At 34.8% G+C, this 17,154-nt stretch overlaps 1 protein-coding gene across 15 annotated transcripts in view; it reads right to left on the bottom strand.

Moving 5' to 3' along the window:
• The window catches only part of DGKH (diacylglycerol kinase eta), a 245,556-nt gene that overhangs the window by 56,253 nt on the left and 172,149 nt on the right, over positions 1 to 17,154 (bottom strand). For all 15 annotated transcript variants that reach the window (XM_072617128.1, XM_072617135.1, XM_072617136.1 and 12 more), the window contains 4 exons: positions 16,947 to 17,109; positions 8,711 to 8,819; positions 8,420 to 8,559; positions 5,058 to 5,145 (listed from right to left, as the gene is read on the bottom strand). In XM_072617128.1, coding sequence (XP_072473229.1) covers positions 5,058 to 5,145; positions 8,420 to 8,559; positions 8,711 to 8,819; positions 16,947 to 17,109 — 500 coding nt within the window. The remainder of the gene's footprint in view (positions 1 to 5,057; positions 5,146 to 8,419; positions 8,560 to 8,710; positions 8,820 to 16,946; positions 17,110 to 17,154) is intronic.

The raw sequence follows: 17,154 nt of genomic DNA, 5'->3' as shown, positions 1-17,154 counted from the left end.
TTTTGTGTTCTTTCCAAGAAAAACTGAACAGGCAATGTTTTCACAATCATGTCTAAGGGGATCTAAAATGAATACTGGATGAGAGAACTACACATTCGGGGTAATGAGATTTATCCAGGGGAAGGGAGGTTGACATGTCTTTAACGCAATTTATTTCTTCAAAACAAGAAAAACACCATCAAAAAAGTATATTTGTGCTGTTTGATAGGACCTTGGGCCTTTCTCTGGGCTGTGTAGAATACTAGTATGAGACAACAGGCCTACACATATTATTCATTTATAGAGGAAAGAAATTAATAGGTAATAGCAATGAAATGACAGAGATTTCATTTTTTAGAAATCTTTTTATTCTAAATAAAAACAGGCTTTGCTCTAATAAGCAGAGTACTAGATGTGACTTGGCAGAAATCAACATAGTGCTACTATTTAATCTGTTAGATAATTTTTTTCTTAATTTTCCAAATATAGGTATTAATTTTTGATGGAAAGCTGGTTATTACTCTGTTTCAAAATACTATTTAAAATGTTTAGCTTCTGCAAGGAGTAATCTGATCTTTCAGTTTTATATTCTTCGCACTCAATAGAATCACCACATTATTCTCAATGATAACAAAGATTCCAGAAATCAAATGGCAGATTTCTCCCAATGGAGAAAATAAAAGTCTGTGCCCAAAGATGGGCATACACTCAGTAATCTTAATACTGTACATCACAAACCCTATAAAAATTAGTCACTACTTGGCAATTATAAAGACCAAGCATGGTCCCAGAGAATGGAAGGGGAAATATCCCTTCCCATCCTCTCCCTCTTTCCTTTCTTTCTTCCCTACCTTCTTCTTTCCCTTCTGTGCACAGATGCAGGACTATAGTGGGGCTAGGGTGGACTTGAATGTGTTGCCAGACCCATTAAAGATGTAGTTTTGCTAAACTGATTTTTTTTATTCTTTCTTAAAAGGGATAACTCACTGGGGTAAAGGAGAAAGGAGGGAAGAGATTCAGAGACAAAAGTGAGATAAAAACAAAAGACATCAACAAAAATATTTTTAAAGAAAATTCTGCTTAAAATCCTTTACCACTTGGGTTTAAATGAATTATGGATCTTGGGGGAGGGGCAATCAGGTTAAGTGACTCACCCAGGGTCACACAGCTAGTAAATATCCAGTGTCTTGAGGCTGCATTTGAACTGAGGTCCTTCTAATTCCAGAGCTGGTGCTCTATCTACTGCACCAACTAGTTATCCCCAAAATTAGGGGTCTTTGGAAGCTTCTTCTGGTACTCCTAATGGGATATCATGGATTTTTTGTGGTTTTTTTTTACTTTAATGACCTACATTAAACTAAAGATATTGAAGTCTTAGTAAATATAAAGAAATAAATAAATACATTTGGATTTGGAAAAAGATGAATTTTGTAATGTTGAAGCTAATCATATAATATATAGTCAATCATATAACATAAGTTAAACATATAATTAAAGGTTAATCACGTGTAATCACAGACTTAAACTCTATCCAGTGGCTCTTATAACAAAGAAAAAATACCCACTTCTGCACTTAAGTATGACAAATAATTAGTAATTTATTCTAAAATTAATTCTTTCCCAATCCTTGACACATATTTCATTTAGAAAAGCTTATCCTAGGTATCTGAGGAATAAGAGCCTGTTAACACAGCAGGTGAGCAAGCAATTTTATTCCCATGCTATATGTCATATTTACACGTTTTTCCTCCCCCAATTTTGAGAAGGCAAACAAATGATTTTTCCTCTACGTTATTTCATCCTGTGAATGTATACTGTCAAGCTGCCACACTTTCAGAGCCAAGGATCCCAAACCCCTAATTTGGACCCGAAGCTTCCTAGGATTGCTGCCTCTAAGGATTGTTAATTCAGACATTTAAACTCTGTTTGCTGAGGGAAAATAGACGGAATGTGTTTCATCATATCCCTCCAACAACAGTAAAAGAGTAAGAATAACGAGTCTCTAAATACTGATGAGAGTCAGAGCAAGGAGTACATTGGGAGAAGTGAACCAGGCTCCCAACTCAAGTAACCATCAGGAGCAGTGCTTCTGCCTAACAGTTTGGGGGGGGGGCACCCTTTCAACCAGTGCAACAATATATCTAAATAATCTTTTTACTGAGTTGTAGGACTCAAATATTTGTGAAAAAAAGAAATTCATTTAGAATAAAGGCAATATAGGATAGTTAGGACACATAGTCAAAAGATATGGATTCAAAGTCCAATTCTGTCTGGGGTTAGACAGGTGTAATGTCTCACGTCTATAGTTACTTCCTCTGAAATTAAGGGGCTGAACTAAGTAATCCCTCCAGCTCTAAACTGTATAATCTTACAATATGATATTGAGTAATCCATAAATTAGGATAGCTAGGTGGTGCAGTGGATAGAATGCCGACCTTGGATTCAGGAAGTTTCATCTTCACAAGTTCAAATGTGATCTCAGACACTTGCTAGCTATGTCACTCTAGACAAGTCATTTATCCCTTTTTGCCTCATTTTCCTCATCATAAAAACAAGCTGGAGAAGGAAATGCCAAACCACTTCAGTACCTTTGCCAAGATAATCCCAAATGGAGTCATTAATAGCTGAATATGACTGAAATGACTAAACAACAATTGATTAGTTATGCAAGTTAGCTGCTGCTGATCAATTTTATCTGACAAACATAAGTAAAAAAAAAAAACCAACAAAACTAGTATATGTGAAACATTGAATGCAAAGATACAGACCCTGCTATCTATGAGTATACAATTTAATTGTGGGAAAAAGCCATGTACATAAAGAACTATCATTCATGGATGGTGCTATTTCCAGTGGAATCTCCATTATTTATCTAGTGTTCACTTGTAACTTGAAGGTCACAGAGAGGATTCTTATATAGGCAGAGGCCAAAATAGACAACCTCTGTGTTCATTCCACCTCTGAAGTCCTGTGATTCTAAGGGGAATCAGCTAAGTACATAAAGAATAGGCTCTAAGAAATCTGAGGAGAGCAAGATTCCTTCCTTTCACATGAGGAGTAGGGATCAGGGAGGCTTCATGGAGGAAATGATACCCAAGCTAAATCTTGAAGGAAGAGAGCAACTTCCACAAAGACATGAGGATGGGATTCCTACTCTTCGTCCTGACTATCCGTAGCAAACACAGATAACTACAATACATAATATTACATAGCAAATGCATCCAAGTTGCAAAAACATTCTTTTTACTATATTAGTACTATGACCTGTCCAAAGAGGAAGGTTATTAAGAGGAGAAAGGGATGGATGGGTCCTGAAGGAAGTGATATTTGATTTGGGCTCTGAAAGGCAAAATTCAGTAGGTAAAGAAGCAGAAGAAAAAAAGCCAAAAATAAAAGCAAATCAGACTGTGTGGTAGAATTCAAGGTTAAAAATTGTTTTACTCTTCTATGGGGAAAAGCTAGAAAGATTAAGGAAAATTCACATACCAGTAGTAACTGATCACTTAGTTAAGCAGGGTTTTTTTTAAGAATAAAGAAGAATAAATTAATCTGAAATATAACTATAATCTGATGACAACACAAAACTGTAAAATTATTGATACCTTCCTATAAAGCAAAATCCATAACTGGATTTTTTTAAATTACAGAATTGGAAGAAACGTTATGAGAGTCACCTCATTCAGCCTGGGGTTCCATGCAGGCACCTTTATTATGCCATCTCTGATAAGTAATCATCCAACTTCTGCTTGAAAACATGCATAAATTGGAGAAGTCACCACCTTACCAAGTACCCCATTCCCTATCTGGACAGTTCCAATTGTAAGGAAGTTCTTATATTCAGAGATATAGTGCTAAAAGGAACCTTAGATATCATCTAGCACCTTCACTTTACAGATTAGGTAACCCTACATCACCTAGGTTGCTAAACTGCAGAACAGGAATATGAACTCAAGTGCGCTACCTGAACATTCACCCTGCTTTCTACCATGCTATGTGGTTTCCTGAGCAAGAAAAAGATCAGATGAACAGTTTGGATTGTGATAAGTACTTTTTTTAAGTACTTAAATACTTAGGTCATTCAGACCTAAGAATGCTCTTCTGACAACATAAGCAGGAAACAATAACACTTAGATATATTCACACATAACTTTTATGCTAATTGTTTTATTGAGAGAGATGAATTTAACACGTAGGGAATATGGTTTGAGCTAGACAGGGTACAACTGACACTGTAGACTCCATACAAATAGATTTCATTTAAATCAAGTTACATTTGCCTCAAAGCAGGACATCTTCATTTTTAGAATTGACCTTCCTTTTATGAAATCTCAACACAGGTACTATCTATAGAGTTCATTTTGACCTTGGATTGTATACACTATTTTGCATTATTGCTTGGCAACTGGAGTCAATAAGACATAATGTTAAGTGTGATTAATTTGTAAGTAGGAGACTTGGATTTTTATTCTTGCTTCAACACTTACTAGATGTGTAACCTTGGGCCGATCACTTCAATTTTCTAAAGCTTAGCTTCCTTATCTATAAAACATATATCCAGAATTTTAAAATAAGTTATCTAAAGTCTTAAAATAAAAATTACTTGTTTTATCTTACTCATGAGACCATTTTAAGGAAAGAAATCTTTAAACCTTAATGTTTTACAAAATTTTTTGTAGAAAAAGTATTAAAAAGTGAAGTCTAATCTGTTTATGTCTGTTTTGTTTGGAATAATCCACTGGCCCATAAGCTTCTATAGGACAGAATCCTTATACTTCCTTGGACTACCATTCAGGAGCCAATTTTCTGTGTATAGAGTTGATGCCTGATAATTTCCAAATGAATAAAAACAGTACATTGGGCTTCCTTGCTGCTAAACCAACCAATGTACTTATCCTTTGGTGTAAGAAATGAAAAGTAGTCAACAGAACTGTCTACATGCTACATGGAAAATTCTTATTTGAAATTCAGTTAACACTTCTTGCATATTTCACATCTCCTATTATTTAGCAATTTTATTTATCATTTCAAGATGTTCACTAACTTGATAAATATTAAGCACATGCACAGTTAAGCCTTACGTAAGATTCCTCATTTTCCTCTTCTGGAGTGATGGGAAGGATAGAAGGCTTTGTTGGCAATTTGAGTTCGTATGTCATTATACTCCACCTGAAGGAAAAGAAAGCAGTGGCCTAAAAATCACTTCAGAATCTCAGGAACTGATTTATTAATTGTCTCATAAACATAATACATTTGTCAATGGTAATGAAGTTGTCTAGGATCGTAAAATCATAACAATAATTTCATGTCAGGAAACCTTCATAAGACCTGAAAGATACAAGAATTTATTATAACTACTCTCTAGCGTAGTTTCTTTCGTAGATTAAGTATATTTATATTATCTAAGTTACATAAATCACCTTCTATATAATGATCCATCTTATTAAACTATCTTGTCCTTAAAAGGCAAATTAACCTTATTCTAATTAGGGAAATATATGGGGAGGGGAGGTTTAAGCAGATATTATAATGGAAAAAATTTAATTGAAATAAAGATTTTCAGTCATCTTTCGTTGCTGGAAGCTATTGAGTTTGAAGGCAAATATTTAGAACTTCGGCTATCCAGAAAAAATGAACATAGAATAAGCCCTGCTTCTGTTCAAAATTTATGATAAATAATTGTGTTGATGTAACAATGTCAAATTAAAATTTTACCAACCCGTGAAAAGTAACAAATCAGTCCTACAATTCACACTTATTAGAAAAGGCTTACTGTGACTGAATCTAGAAACAGTAGAGAGGGAGAAGATACGAGAGAATAAATCCTAAGTTCCATATGTTAATTAAGTCGACAGTCTGTCTTCTGTCCTTATTCTCACTAGTGGAGATAAGCCTTGGTATGATGAATTTAATTTTTCTTCAGTACAAGTGATTTGGGTATTTTCTTTCCTGCTGCTGATTACAATTCCTTTTTTCTTAATGAGATGCTGTGGCTGAAAAAAATAATTATTTACCTAGTGGCCACCCACTAATCAGCCTCCCTGAATTTATATAGGTTTAGTCCTTCAATGACAAACAATTCATCAGATGCTTAAAAATCTTTCTAGAATCCAAAATCTTCTCCATTCCCTCTCTTCTTTAGGATCTTAGACTTGGTTAGGTTACCCACTATCCACTCAGATCATAAGAGTACTCTCCCAACAAATGTGAAATGCAGACTCCAAATGGAACAGGAACAGGTAGATGGATGAAAATCATTAAATATATTTGTCATTTTATCCCCAAATCCAACAGAGACATAGATAGCCAACCCTTTCGCCCACCATCTTCTTGGGTCATCCTTTCCAGACATGGAAACAACAGATATAACTGCAGTTAAATTAATGACACTAAAGACTCCAAAGAACCAGTCAAAAGGAAAACATTCTAGATCGTGTTTTCACCCTGGTGAAAACAGCAGGGGCCAGGAAGAAAGGAAGGTAGAAGAGTATGAATATATCATAAGCAAGTGTCATTAATAGTATACTCAGGAGACTGAATGACAGATAATGTAAGAGAATATTTCAAAGAGAATTTAACAGAGCTTGAGTTTAAGGAGAAAATGTGCTACAGAAAGAGTTTTGTATATGATGAAATTTCAATGTGAAGGAAAATTTAAAGGTCTCTGTGTGTAGCTTTTTTAAAACACAATTTCAATATGAAAGAAGAGGGATGAAAAACAGGACAACAGAGATAGATGGCAAGGGGGCTGCTATAAGATTTTTTTGTAACCAGGGAATAGCAAATCTCTATAAATGGTTAAATTTAGTTGGTGAGGGAAGTCAGCTGCTGGATGGCTTCAGACTGGGTCAATTGCAGTGAAAAAGACCTTCTTTTCCTTCTTCTTTTGCTCCAGTCCCAAAAAGGAGGTGGTTTCTTCTCCTGGTCAAGTCCATCAACTCCACCTATGAGTGGCTCCCAATCTCTCTCATCTTCTCTGGGATGTTGTCCCATAAATACACATTCTCTCTCTCTCTCTCTCTCTCTCTCTCTCTCTCTCTCTCTCTCTCTCTCTCTCTCTCTCTCTCTCTCTCTCTTTCTCCTCTCTCTCTCTCCACTTTAATCTCTCTCTCTCCCTCTCACCATGCCATCTTCGCAAGTAATTGTCTGGTAACCTACAATTTTTCTATAATGGTTCAGTGGCTCCTTACTGACTCTTTAACACAAATATCAAACTCCTTAGCCTACCATTTAAAACCTTCTACAACCTGATGCTGATTGACCGCTTCTTGCCTTATTTCACAGTGTTTACCATGAGACATATGGAAGAGTACCATTTACAGTTTTCTGATCCAATCCTACACTATGCCACCTCCTTGAATTTACACAGGCTGTCACGCCCAAAATGCACTTTCTCACACCCCTACTTGCTGAAGGGGACTTCAAGATCCAGCTCAGGGTGCTACTTCCTCTACACTTTCCCTAATTCTTCTTCTGTCTTTTGCTCTCATCTTAATACTCAAATTTTGCTAAAGCAAAAGGTCTGAATCTTTACTTTGTCCCATTATACTTCACATGGTTTACCGTTATCCTTTGTTGTGGGATTCCAGGTAAGTCACTAAATTCTTCTGTACTTTAGTTTCCTTTTCGATAAAATGAGGATAATAGTACTTGCGCAATTCACTTTGAAGTGTCATTGTAAGAAAAATGCTTTGAAAACTTAAAGGTACTATATAAATATGAGCTATGTAAAGTACTTCTCAAACCTTAAAGATCTACGTAATTATGAGGTATTGGTATTACACTAATTTGTGTACATATCACATCCACTCTAGATTTTAAGTTCCCTGAGGACTGTATTTATTTTTCATCTTTGCATACATCTGCATACACCAAGTCTCAGTTTTCTCATCTGTAAAATGAGATAATCTTTGAGGGGCCTTCTATTTTTGGTAATCACCCTCTGATCCCTTAATAAATGCTAAATGAATTGGTATTACTGATGACCTAGAACCAACCCCCAGTTTTGTAATTTCAGGAATCTAATTTTATTAGTTTGATTAGGAGTTATCAGAGGTGGCATGGCATAGTAAAAATGCTTGAAGTTAGGAAGACCTGGGTTCAAACCCTACCTCAGGAGGCCAAATCACTTAATGCTGCTATGCCTCAATTTCCACATCTAGAAAACGAAGGGATTAGATTCATTGGCCTCTAAGGCCCCTTCCAGCTTTAAACCTATAGGATTCACGCTGCCCATAATCATAAAGCCAAGTCCCTGGATTAATAATGCCAAGGAGTTACATTTAGAACTGACGTAGATTTCCTTCAATTAATGCAATGAGTTTAACAGATGACTTTCCTCATTTGATTTACTTTTTTTCATTAAAAACAAAAACCAAAGCTTTCAAAGAAATGTTCTAAAAGTGCCCTTTTCAACCTCATACCAAAAGGTATGCCCCTTTACCTGTCAAGCATTTTTGTACTGGCTCGTTCCAACTTCTCCAATATCTGTGGTAGCTGGGTATCATCATCACATGAACCACCCCAGCCAAGAACCCGAGCGAGGTCATTTCCTGTACCTAAAGGTAAGACTCCCAGCTGACACTGAAATAAAACACATTTGGGAGACCTTTCATTTAAAGGGCCTAGAAACAGAAAACCCTCCCTTTCTCCAGAGGCTGTTTGTGTAATTACTTAACACACTAAGTAACAGAAAATGGATAAAAATTGGCAAAAGACAGGCACACATACTTGCCTGTTTGTGCAAGTTGAGTTTATCAATTTCCGACAAAACCCAACCAACGCTTCCATCTCCTCCACACACAAGAATCCGGAAGTTGTCAAACTTTTGAAATAATCGTAAGCTGAAGGGAGAAATTGTTCCATTTTAGTAACACAACTAGTTCAGTGAAAAGTCTAACACTTCCCCAGAAGCACTGCTTTCATTAGTAGAAACACAATTACTTCAGACTAATTACAGATAATTTTCTGGGTAAGCATATGGATAGTTCTAATGCAGTTTCACACAACCCATACTTTTCTTAGAAGATAATAAAGGGAAAATATAAATATGAATCAGGTGAGAGACGAAATTAGGAAGAAGAGAAAATGAGTAATTAAATAAAGGAAAATGATACCAGGATAGAATGCAAAAAGAAAGAGGATGGAAACAACATTTTTATATTTCAGAAACAAAATAGTATTTTGGTTATTAATATATTTTAGACCACAGGTTCCTAACCTAGAATCAGTTACCTTTTTAAAAAGTATCATAAGTGATATTCACTATAGGTGTTTTCCTTAAAATTCTATGTATTTGATTTTATATGTATTTGATTTTATATATGTTTATGTATAAATATACATATATATGTACATATTTTTTTCTGAGAAGGGGTCCATAGGCTTCAACAGACATTGTCTAAAGGGTTCATGTACCAAAAAGGTTTAGAACCTCTGGGCTAGATTTTTTTTGTAGGCACTTATGGTATCAAATGCCATCTGAGGCAACTATTATTAGCATTAGACTACTATTTTCTGTCCCATACAATGTTTTCTTTTCTCTTTTTTCCCCCTTTTTAATTCTGTTTTCATTCTTATTATTTCACTTTTCCATTCCTAGTATATTTGACTGAATCTCTTACTGCCAGTGGTTTGCCTTGTTAAGTTGGTAAACTTTCCTACAGAAATTATTGCACAAAATCATTAAAGGACAGCCAAGAGTTTATACACTTTACTTAGTAGGCAATGGGGAATTATAGAAAGCTTTTGAATTGAAGAATGAGGCCATCAGAGTGGCACAAAATATCAACAGTTGTGCAAAGAATTGGTTGGAGTAGGAAAGAAGGCAGCAAGACCAGTTGGGGTCGATTACAAGAATCTAATGAGAAGAGTCTGAAATACAATGGGCGCAGAGATTTAGGTTATCAATAGCATCCATGACCACTGTTAAGCATAGCTGAAAGAACCTAGATTCTAGGTCCTAGAGTATACAGATTCATATTTCAAATGACATGTCATCATCTAACATTACTTCTGAAAAAAATATACACACAAGTGTTTTTATTTTCTGGAACTTCTATATTTTCTTCTAATGAAAACATTATATGTGTGTAGATATAGATATGTATACATATCTATATCTATATTTATGTAATCTTGACATTTTAAGTAATAAAACAGATTAAGTACATAATTAGAAAAAATGATGGAAGAATTATTTTGACCACTCCTAGATAAATGGAAGGAATAGATATACACTCCAATGAAAGAAATAAATATACATTTGCAACACATGGATGACAGGAAGTCAAGTATTCTTATAATTGGTATAAAGGCAGAATTTTTAAGGTTATCAGCAGAAGTTATGCTGGAAACAATGTATAGGAACACCAAAATTAAATGAAAACAAACAAAATATGTTGTCTTAGCCTAAAATGTACAGAATGCTAGATTTTAATTACATTGAAAGAGGGTAATGACTGGTTACTAAGTAATCTGCTACTCAAGTGTCCCAAGCTGTTGTAGTAAAACAATGCATTACAAAGATAGCACATCATTTTAAATAGCTTATAGGTTCACTCAGGAAATAAGTTTATTTAAAAAGTATGCTTGTACTTGCCTCAATAGAACAAGGGGTTCAGAGTAATTTGGAAATGTTAAAAGTTACCTTGTTTTGGAGGCATATTGAACAACAACAAAAAAAAAAAAAACCCATATCCAGATCTAGAAAGAAAATTATTCGCTATCATTAGACCACGCCAAAGCACTGACACTTTTATTGAGAACATAAAAAAATCTTACTCTGAAAAAAGGGAAATTCAGAATATCACAAAGAAATCAAATACATCTGAATGAAGTTTAATTATGGCCTCCATCAGAAATATCTCACGAAAACTAGTGATTATGTCTTAAAACCGTTTTGAATTCTTTTGGACAAAATGCAATATAAACATGATGTCAATAAAAAAAATAAATTGGAATACTGCTTTCAAAATAAAACAATAAGAAAAATGCTGCATGAAAACTGAAAGGGTTTTTTTAGTATTTTTTGCTTCCTTTTAGAAGAGAATATTACCCCCCAAAATGGTATTTAGTGAGGTAAAACTACAGTATTAACTTTTTTTTAAAGTAAAATCTAAGCCAGGCAAATTCTATAAAACTATTTCATAAATTAAAGAGGGAGAGGGACTGACCTGTAATTTAATTGTGCTAAGAATGACCAGTTGAGGAAATTTCCTCTAGTAACACAGGTAGCTGCCTTCTTTGAAACTCCAAGTCTTAAAAGAATTACCTCGAGAACTTACAGGTTAAGTGACTTGTTCTGGGTCACACTGCCAGTATGTGTCAATGGAAGAACCTGAATCCAGGTCTTCCTGGCTTCACGACTGGCTCTCTACCCACTAAGCCATGATGCTTCTCATGAGAAAAAAAAGGTAATAAAAATGTTTGAAAAGTTACAAAGAAATTTATAAAAATGCAAACATAGAATGTATGCAGAACCATATACATATATTGTATATATTAATAATAATTCTGATTCCTAAGCATTTCTATCACTTACTTAGAACAGTAACTCATGTGCAGTAATCACTGCATAAGTATTGAAAGAGCATACTATCACATGCAGGTGATCCCTAATTAAATGCTTTCATATGATTAAATAAACTTTATTTTGAGAAAAAAATAAAAGATACTATTCTGAGAGATACAGGAGGCCTGGAGAAAGATAAACATTTTCCTTATTTAAAAAAAAAAAAAAACAGAAAAAAAGTTTGCAGATTTCAGGGCAGTATGACTGTACCTCCTGCAAAATTCTAGAAAATAATCTTGGGGATGGTTGGAAAAGGAAGAGGGCAGTCAGTATGACTTTATAGAGGCTGAGCCATTCCAGGCTCATCTGATGCCATTTTCTGACAGGAGTTTGTAACAATAGAAAGATGATTTTCATTTTGGTAGATCAGAGAGACATGACTTCAGTTTAACCAGATTTTAGCAAAACATTTGACAGATGCTCTTGTGCTACTCTTGTAGAAAAGATGGCAGTCTAGAGGCTAGGGAGTAGTATGATTAATTTATAGAATGGTTATCATGAATGATTCAGTGAAGGTGCAAATAGCAAACAAGCAAATTTAGGCATGATATAAGGATAAACTTTCTGATAACTACAGCCATCCAGAAATGGGATAGGCTGCTTCATGAGGCAGTAGAGTTAAGATCTTCAAACAAAGGTTGGACGCTCAGTGGTGAGATACGTTAGATTGATGGTGTGGTCTTTCGTAATCTCAAGAGTTGTCACTCCGTGACCTCAGTGCAAAGATGCATCTGAGTTGGAAGGAACGGAAATGGCATAAATATTTATATGTGAAATCAGTGTTCAAGGAAGTAAGACTAATGCAGTTTTTTAGGGAATTCACTGGGTAATACAAACAAGTACTATATGGTTTTGTAAATATACCATGAACCTCGAGTAAATGCCTCTTCTATCCCTGGCACCTCTCTTGAGTTGAAATGGTCCATCATTCCAAATTACACGAATTTCATTAAGAGGAGCACATGATGAGATAAAGATTTTTGTTTGCCTTCTTAATTTAAAATCAAAGGTCTCATTTAATAGTCCAGAGGTAAAAAGAACTAATCAATTAATCAGGCATATCATTTACCATAGATCTCAAAATTTCAGACTTTTAAAACTATATAGTGAATACATACAAATATTCTATTTTCAAAGGGGATGGGCAAAATAATAAGCTGGAACTAGACTCTGATTCTACTTCTGATTGTCTATACTGTTGTCTCATTAGATTAGGTATTGACTTGAGTCATCAGAGTTCTACCATGTGGGGAGGAAAAAACTAGATCACCAGGAACAAAATAATAATTTGATTAAAGTTAGTATCTCTCCATCAAATGTTCTATATCACATGATGCCTTTTATTCAAGGATGCTGAACATTTTTATTACCTAATTTTAATACAAGTACCCTGTTCACTACTCCATGATACTTTACACTTGAATGAACATGTATACTTTTCTCCCATGGTGCAGATTACAAATCATCCACTCTTCATTTAATAGGAACTTTTACCCATGACCTCCAGTAAATCTGCTGGTAGTGTTACACTCTGGTGTGCTAAAGAACTTTCCGATGTTCAAAAGACCTTTCTCCAGTTCTTCTGACATTACTTGGTGATTACTGCAGCATCAGGGCTATCTTTTATGACTCATTCTTTCAACAGGACAAGCCCATTAATTGTTATAGTCATAAATCTCTTTCATAAGATTTATCACACCTCTTTGTGTGGGCAGTTCATCATTAGCAAAATGCTACCACCAACTGAAACTCACTTTGTCTCTCACCATTTTCCTTTGGGTTTGACCACCTGGTGGTACAGTGAATGGAGCCCTGGACTTAGAGTCAGGAATATGCAAGTTCAAACCTGGCTTTAGACACTTACTAGTTATGACTTAGGTAAGACATAACCTCTCTCTCCTTCAATTACCTCAACTATAAAATGGAGAGCTTCCAGGGTTGTTATGAGGACCAAGTAAGATAACATTTGTTAAGCAATTAACACAGATTCAGGCACATAGTAGATGCTTAATAAATGCTTGTCCCCTAGGTTCCATCTCACTCCCATTTTGGGTTACTGATAATTTTGATTTCTTAGAGAGCTATAGTGGCCCATAATTTGCAGCCACATGACAGTATTGGGAGAATAATAGTGCTTAAAAGAAAAGATGTGTTTCTGTTTCAGGGAGAATCTTAGAGACCCTGTAATAATATCAATAATAATAACATCTGATTTCTTTTCTAGAGCACTGTGCAATTTCCTAAAATGGAATCCAGCCCTCTCTTTCATTGTATTCAGTTCTAGGCTGAATTCATTGCCCATTTGTAGCATAAGATTATGTATTGATGGACCATTTTTAGAGCTAGTCAATCCTTTTGTGTATAACAAGCTGGACATTTGCCACTTTTCATCCACTGAGTTTTTTCTTTATGCATAATAAAGCCAGAATGATTAAAGATCAAATTTAGGAAGCTCTGAAATGTTTCAGAACTTGAGGCAAATCAGCACAATATAAAAATTTTCAAAGAAGTACTTGTAGATAACTTTAGCCTCTACGGAGAAGGGATTCCTCTTCAATTTGCCCTCTGAATTAGAAATCCTTTATGACAGTGCCAAACAACTGTGGTATGCAGATATCGCCATGTTTTGTAAGACAGTCATTGAACAAAGTTGTCACGATCATTTCTGGAAACTTTTATGATCTTAATATATGCATGAGAAACCCCTCATTGGAAGAAAGCTTTTAGGGGGGCATTTTCTCTACCAAATCAAATATGCTTTTTTATAGCTAACACAACACAGTGATCTCTTTGATCATTTTTATATTCTAGTCAAATACATAACTTGAAAGGTGCATTCTACTATAGACTACCATTTGTAAAAGTTATGTTTGCTTCTGTTTCTTCACAAAGGATGTTCTCAAGAGAATCTCTAACTTCATACCCAGCTCAGCCTCTCTCCCTATGCAAATATCTTATTTAACCTTATAGCTGTTAGTATTCCCTCTCTCTCCTTACGTTATTTTGCATTTATATCTGTGTGTACATTATACTGGCTCTCCTCAATAGAATGTAAATTTCCTATGGGTATGAACTACTTTACTTTTATCTTGGTAGCCTCAACAGTGTTTCACCTACAGTAGACACTTAATGTTTGCTGAACTGAATTGAAATGCGTGTAAAACAGTCTCATCAAGACTTGATAGTGATGAGAAGGTGGGGGTGCGAATCTGTGGTTACTGATTTCTCTTCCATCACATTTTTTTCAGTAATAATAATAGGTATGTATTTTTCTAATCATATGATATCTTTCCCTTTCTCAAATATCTTGAGAATTGATTCCATAATGCCTTTAAAATTATGTTAATTCAGTTTAAACTTTCTGTCTGTATGCAGTTGTTCTGGTCTAACAGCTCATTCCATCTTTGTTGTCTTCCATGTCCTTTTTACTTCTTCACATGACATACTGAGAACAGATCCATTATAGTTCAAATGTGGTAGTTTCGCTACCACTGAGAGAGAAAACATCTTATTTTAGAAATCTTGAATGTTCTTTTCCATTTTTCCCTCTATGGTTGTTCTCCTGATTTCATCCTTAAATGCTCTTGAGATTATTTAACATAATTAATATAATTGGGTCTCATATTAAGTTTTCTAGGACCTCATTTTTCTTTCCACCACATCTGGGAGTACTATGAGGCAAAACTGATATAAACTTCCCCTATCCTCCTCTATAATACCTTGTAAATACATTTACATTCTAAACTGATATTATTATTAGTTGCCATATCTCTCCATTTGGTAAAAATACCAACTGTCTACTGGCTGAGATAGTCTCTAAAGACTCGGACATCTATCATACCAACTGCCTTACATTTATACTGACATCTCTTATGAAATGGTAATAGTGTATCTTGATTTTTCTTCCTCTATCCATTTCCCATTTGAGAGCATTAATAATTTGTATATATAGGTAGAGCTGAAGCTATTTTAAATACATGACAAATCTCAATTTTATCTTCTAATCTGTTGTTAGTTTTGATCTCCACTCTAACAAACCAACTGTACACCTACAGACAGCTGATTCAGAAAGGACTTTCATGTTAATAACTTCTTGCATTTGTGGTTGCTTCCTATATGTTAAGCTAGTTATCTAATATTTTTGAGATATTACAGGGTGACTGTCATGTCTATTATCTCCCAATGTTCTTCTGGAATATAGTATTCATAATCTATAGACATGCAGCAGCCAACCCAATCCCTTCTTTTTACAGATGAGGAAAGTGAGGTAAAAACAGAAGTGACTTGCACAGGGTCACAGAGGAAGTAAACGACAGAGCTAAGACTTAAACTCAGGTTCTTTCACTGTAAATCTAACTCTCTTTCTACTATACCATATTTTTCCAACATTTTTTTTTACCATTTCCCCTTAAGCGCACCTTTCCATGATCATGGCTTATGCTATCATAAGCACCTTAAAGAGGAAGGACAGTACCGTAAGATTTTTAGGTCTCAGTTTTGGCTGCAAGATAAAATCAACTCTGCTATTGCCCATGTTTGCCTCTCTAAGGAGAACATGGATGTCATCCTTTCATTTACTGGCAAGAATGTCAATATTGAAATGACTCTGTTCTTTTATTAACATGTCAACTCAGCAGTCACTAAGTGACCTCTGTGACCTTAGAACCCCCATTTCCAGGGACAACAGAAAAGTTAATGTTTCTAGATGGTCTAAAAAACGAATTCTTAGCATGTTCTGCTCCCTTTTCTGAAAGCTGCCAGTACCACTAGAGAATCAAAAGAGACCATTTTATAGTTTTCTTTGTTTCATAGATTATGATGACCAAAAACTTATCACTTAGTAGCCAGACCCTTCATACTTAAATAGAATGATCTTCAAAAAATAGCCAATATTCTATTGCTAAAAGTCTTTTCATCATGGTAGAACCTACTAGAGCTTGGTTTTTACTAATAGAGTTTGGGAGCACACGGTTACCTTGACAATGCAACACTGAGATACTAGAACAGATCTTTTGTGAAAGTATCATTACCTACAAAGGCAAATTGTAATAGTATACTACACACAATTTATGTAATTAGAAATAAATGAATGTTTTCTTGAACCAAGCAAACTAACATATCATTACTGTACATAATTGCTAAATGGAACTCTTTAAGAGTTAGCCAAATTCTGAGAAATTCAAAAACTTAAGTTTAATTAATCTATACAAATATCCAAAATATTAATAAAACATCTATAATTTATTTTCTTTAAAATAAAAATCAATCCTTTATCTCTGTTTTTAGATGCACCTATAATAAGTGATGGCAAATGCATGAGAAGGGATGCAAATTCAATTTCTTATTTTTTACCAGGTTGTACTGAAAGACAATTTCTCAATAATGCATAATGTATTACCCCAAATGAGGTCCTCCATTTATTAAGTCAAACACCTGAGCAGGATTTAACAACTGTTTAAATCGGCGAAGAAACTTTACTCCCTGATTATCTCCACTTTTAGAGTTGACAAAAACCAAAAGAGGACTAGCACGACATGGTGGAGCTGTTGCTTTCCAAAATCCTGCAAAAACACATAAAGCAAGATCAGTAAAAATGGCTTTCCTGT

This window comes from Notamacropus eugenii, chromosome 6 (assembly GCF_028372415.1).
Source record: "Notamacropus eugenii isolate mMacEug1 chromosome 6, mMacEug1.pri_v2, whole genome shotgun sequence".
NCBI classification, from domain to species: domain Eukaryota; kingdom Metazoa; phylum Chordata; class Mammalia; order Diprotodontia; family Macropodidae; genus Notamacropus; species Notamacropus eugenii.
This window is presented reverse-complemented; position numbering and strand designations above follow the sequence as displayed.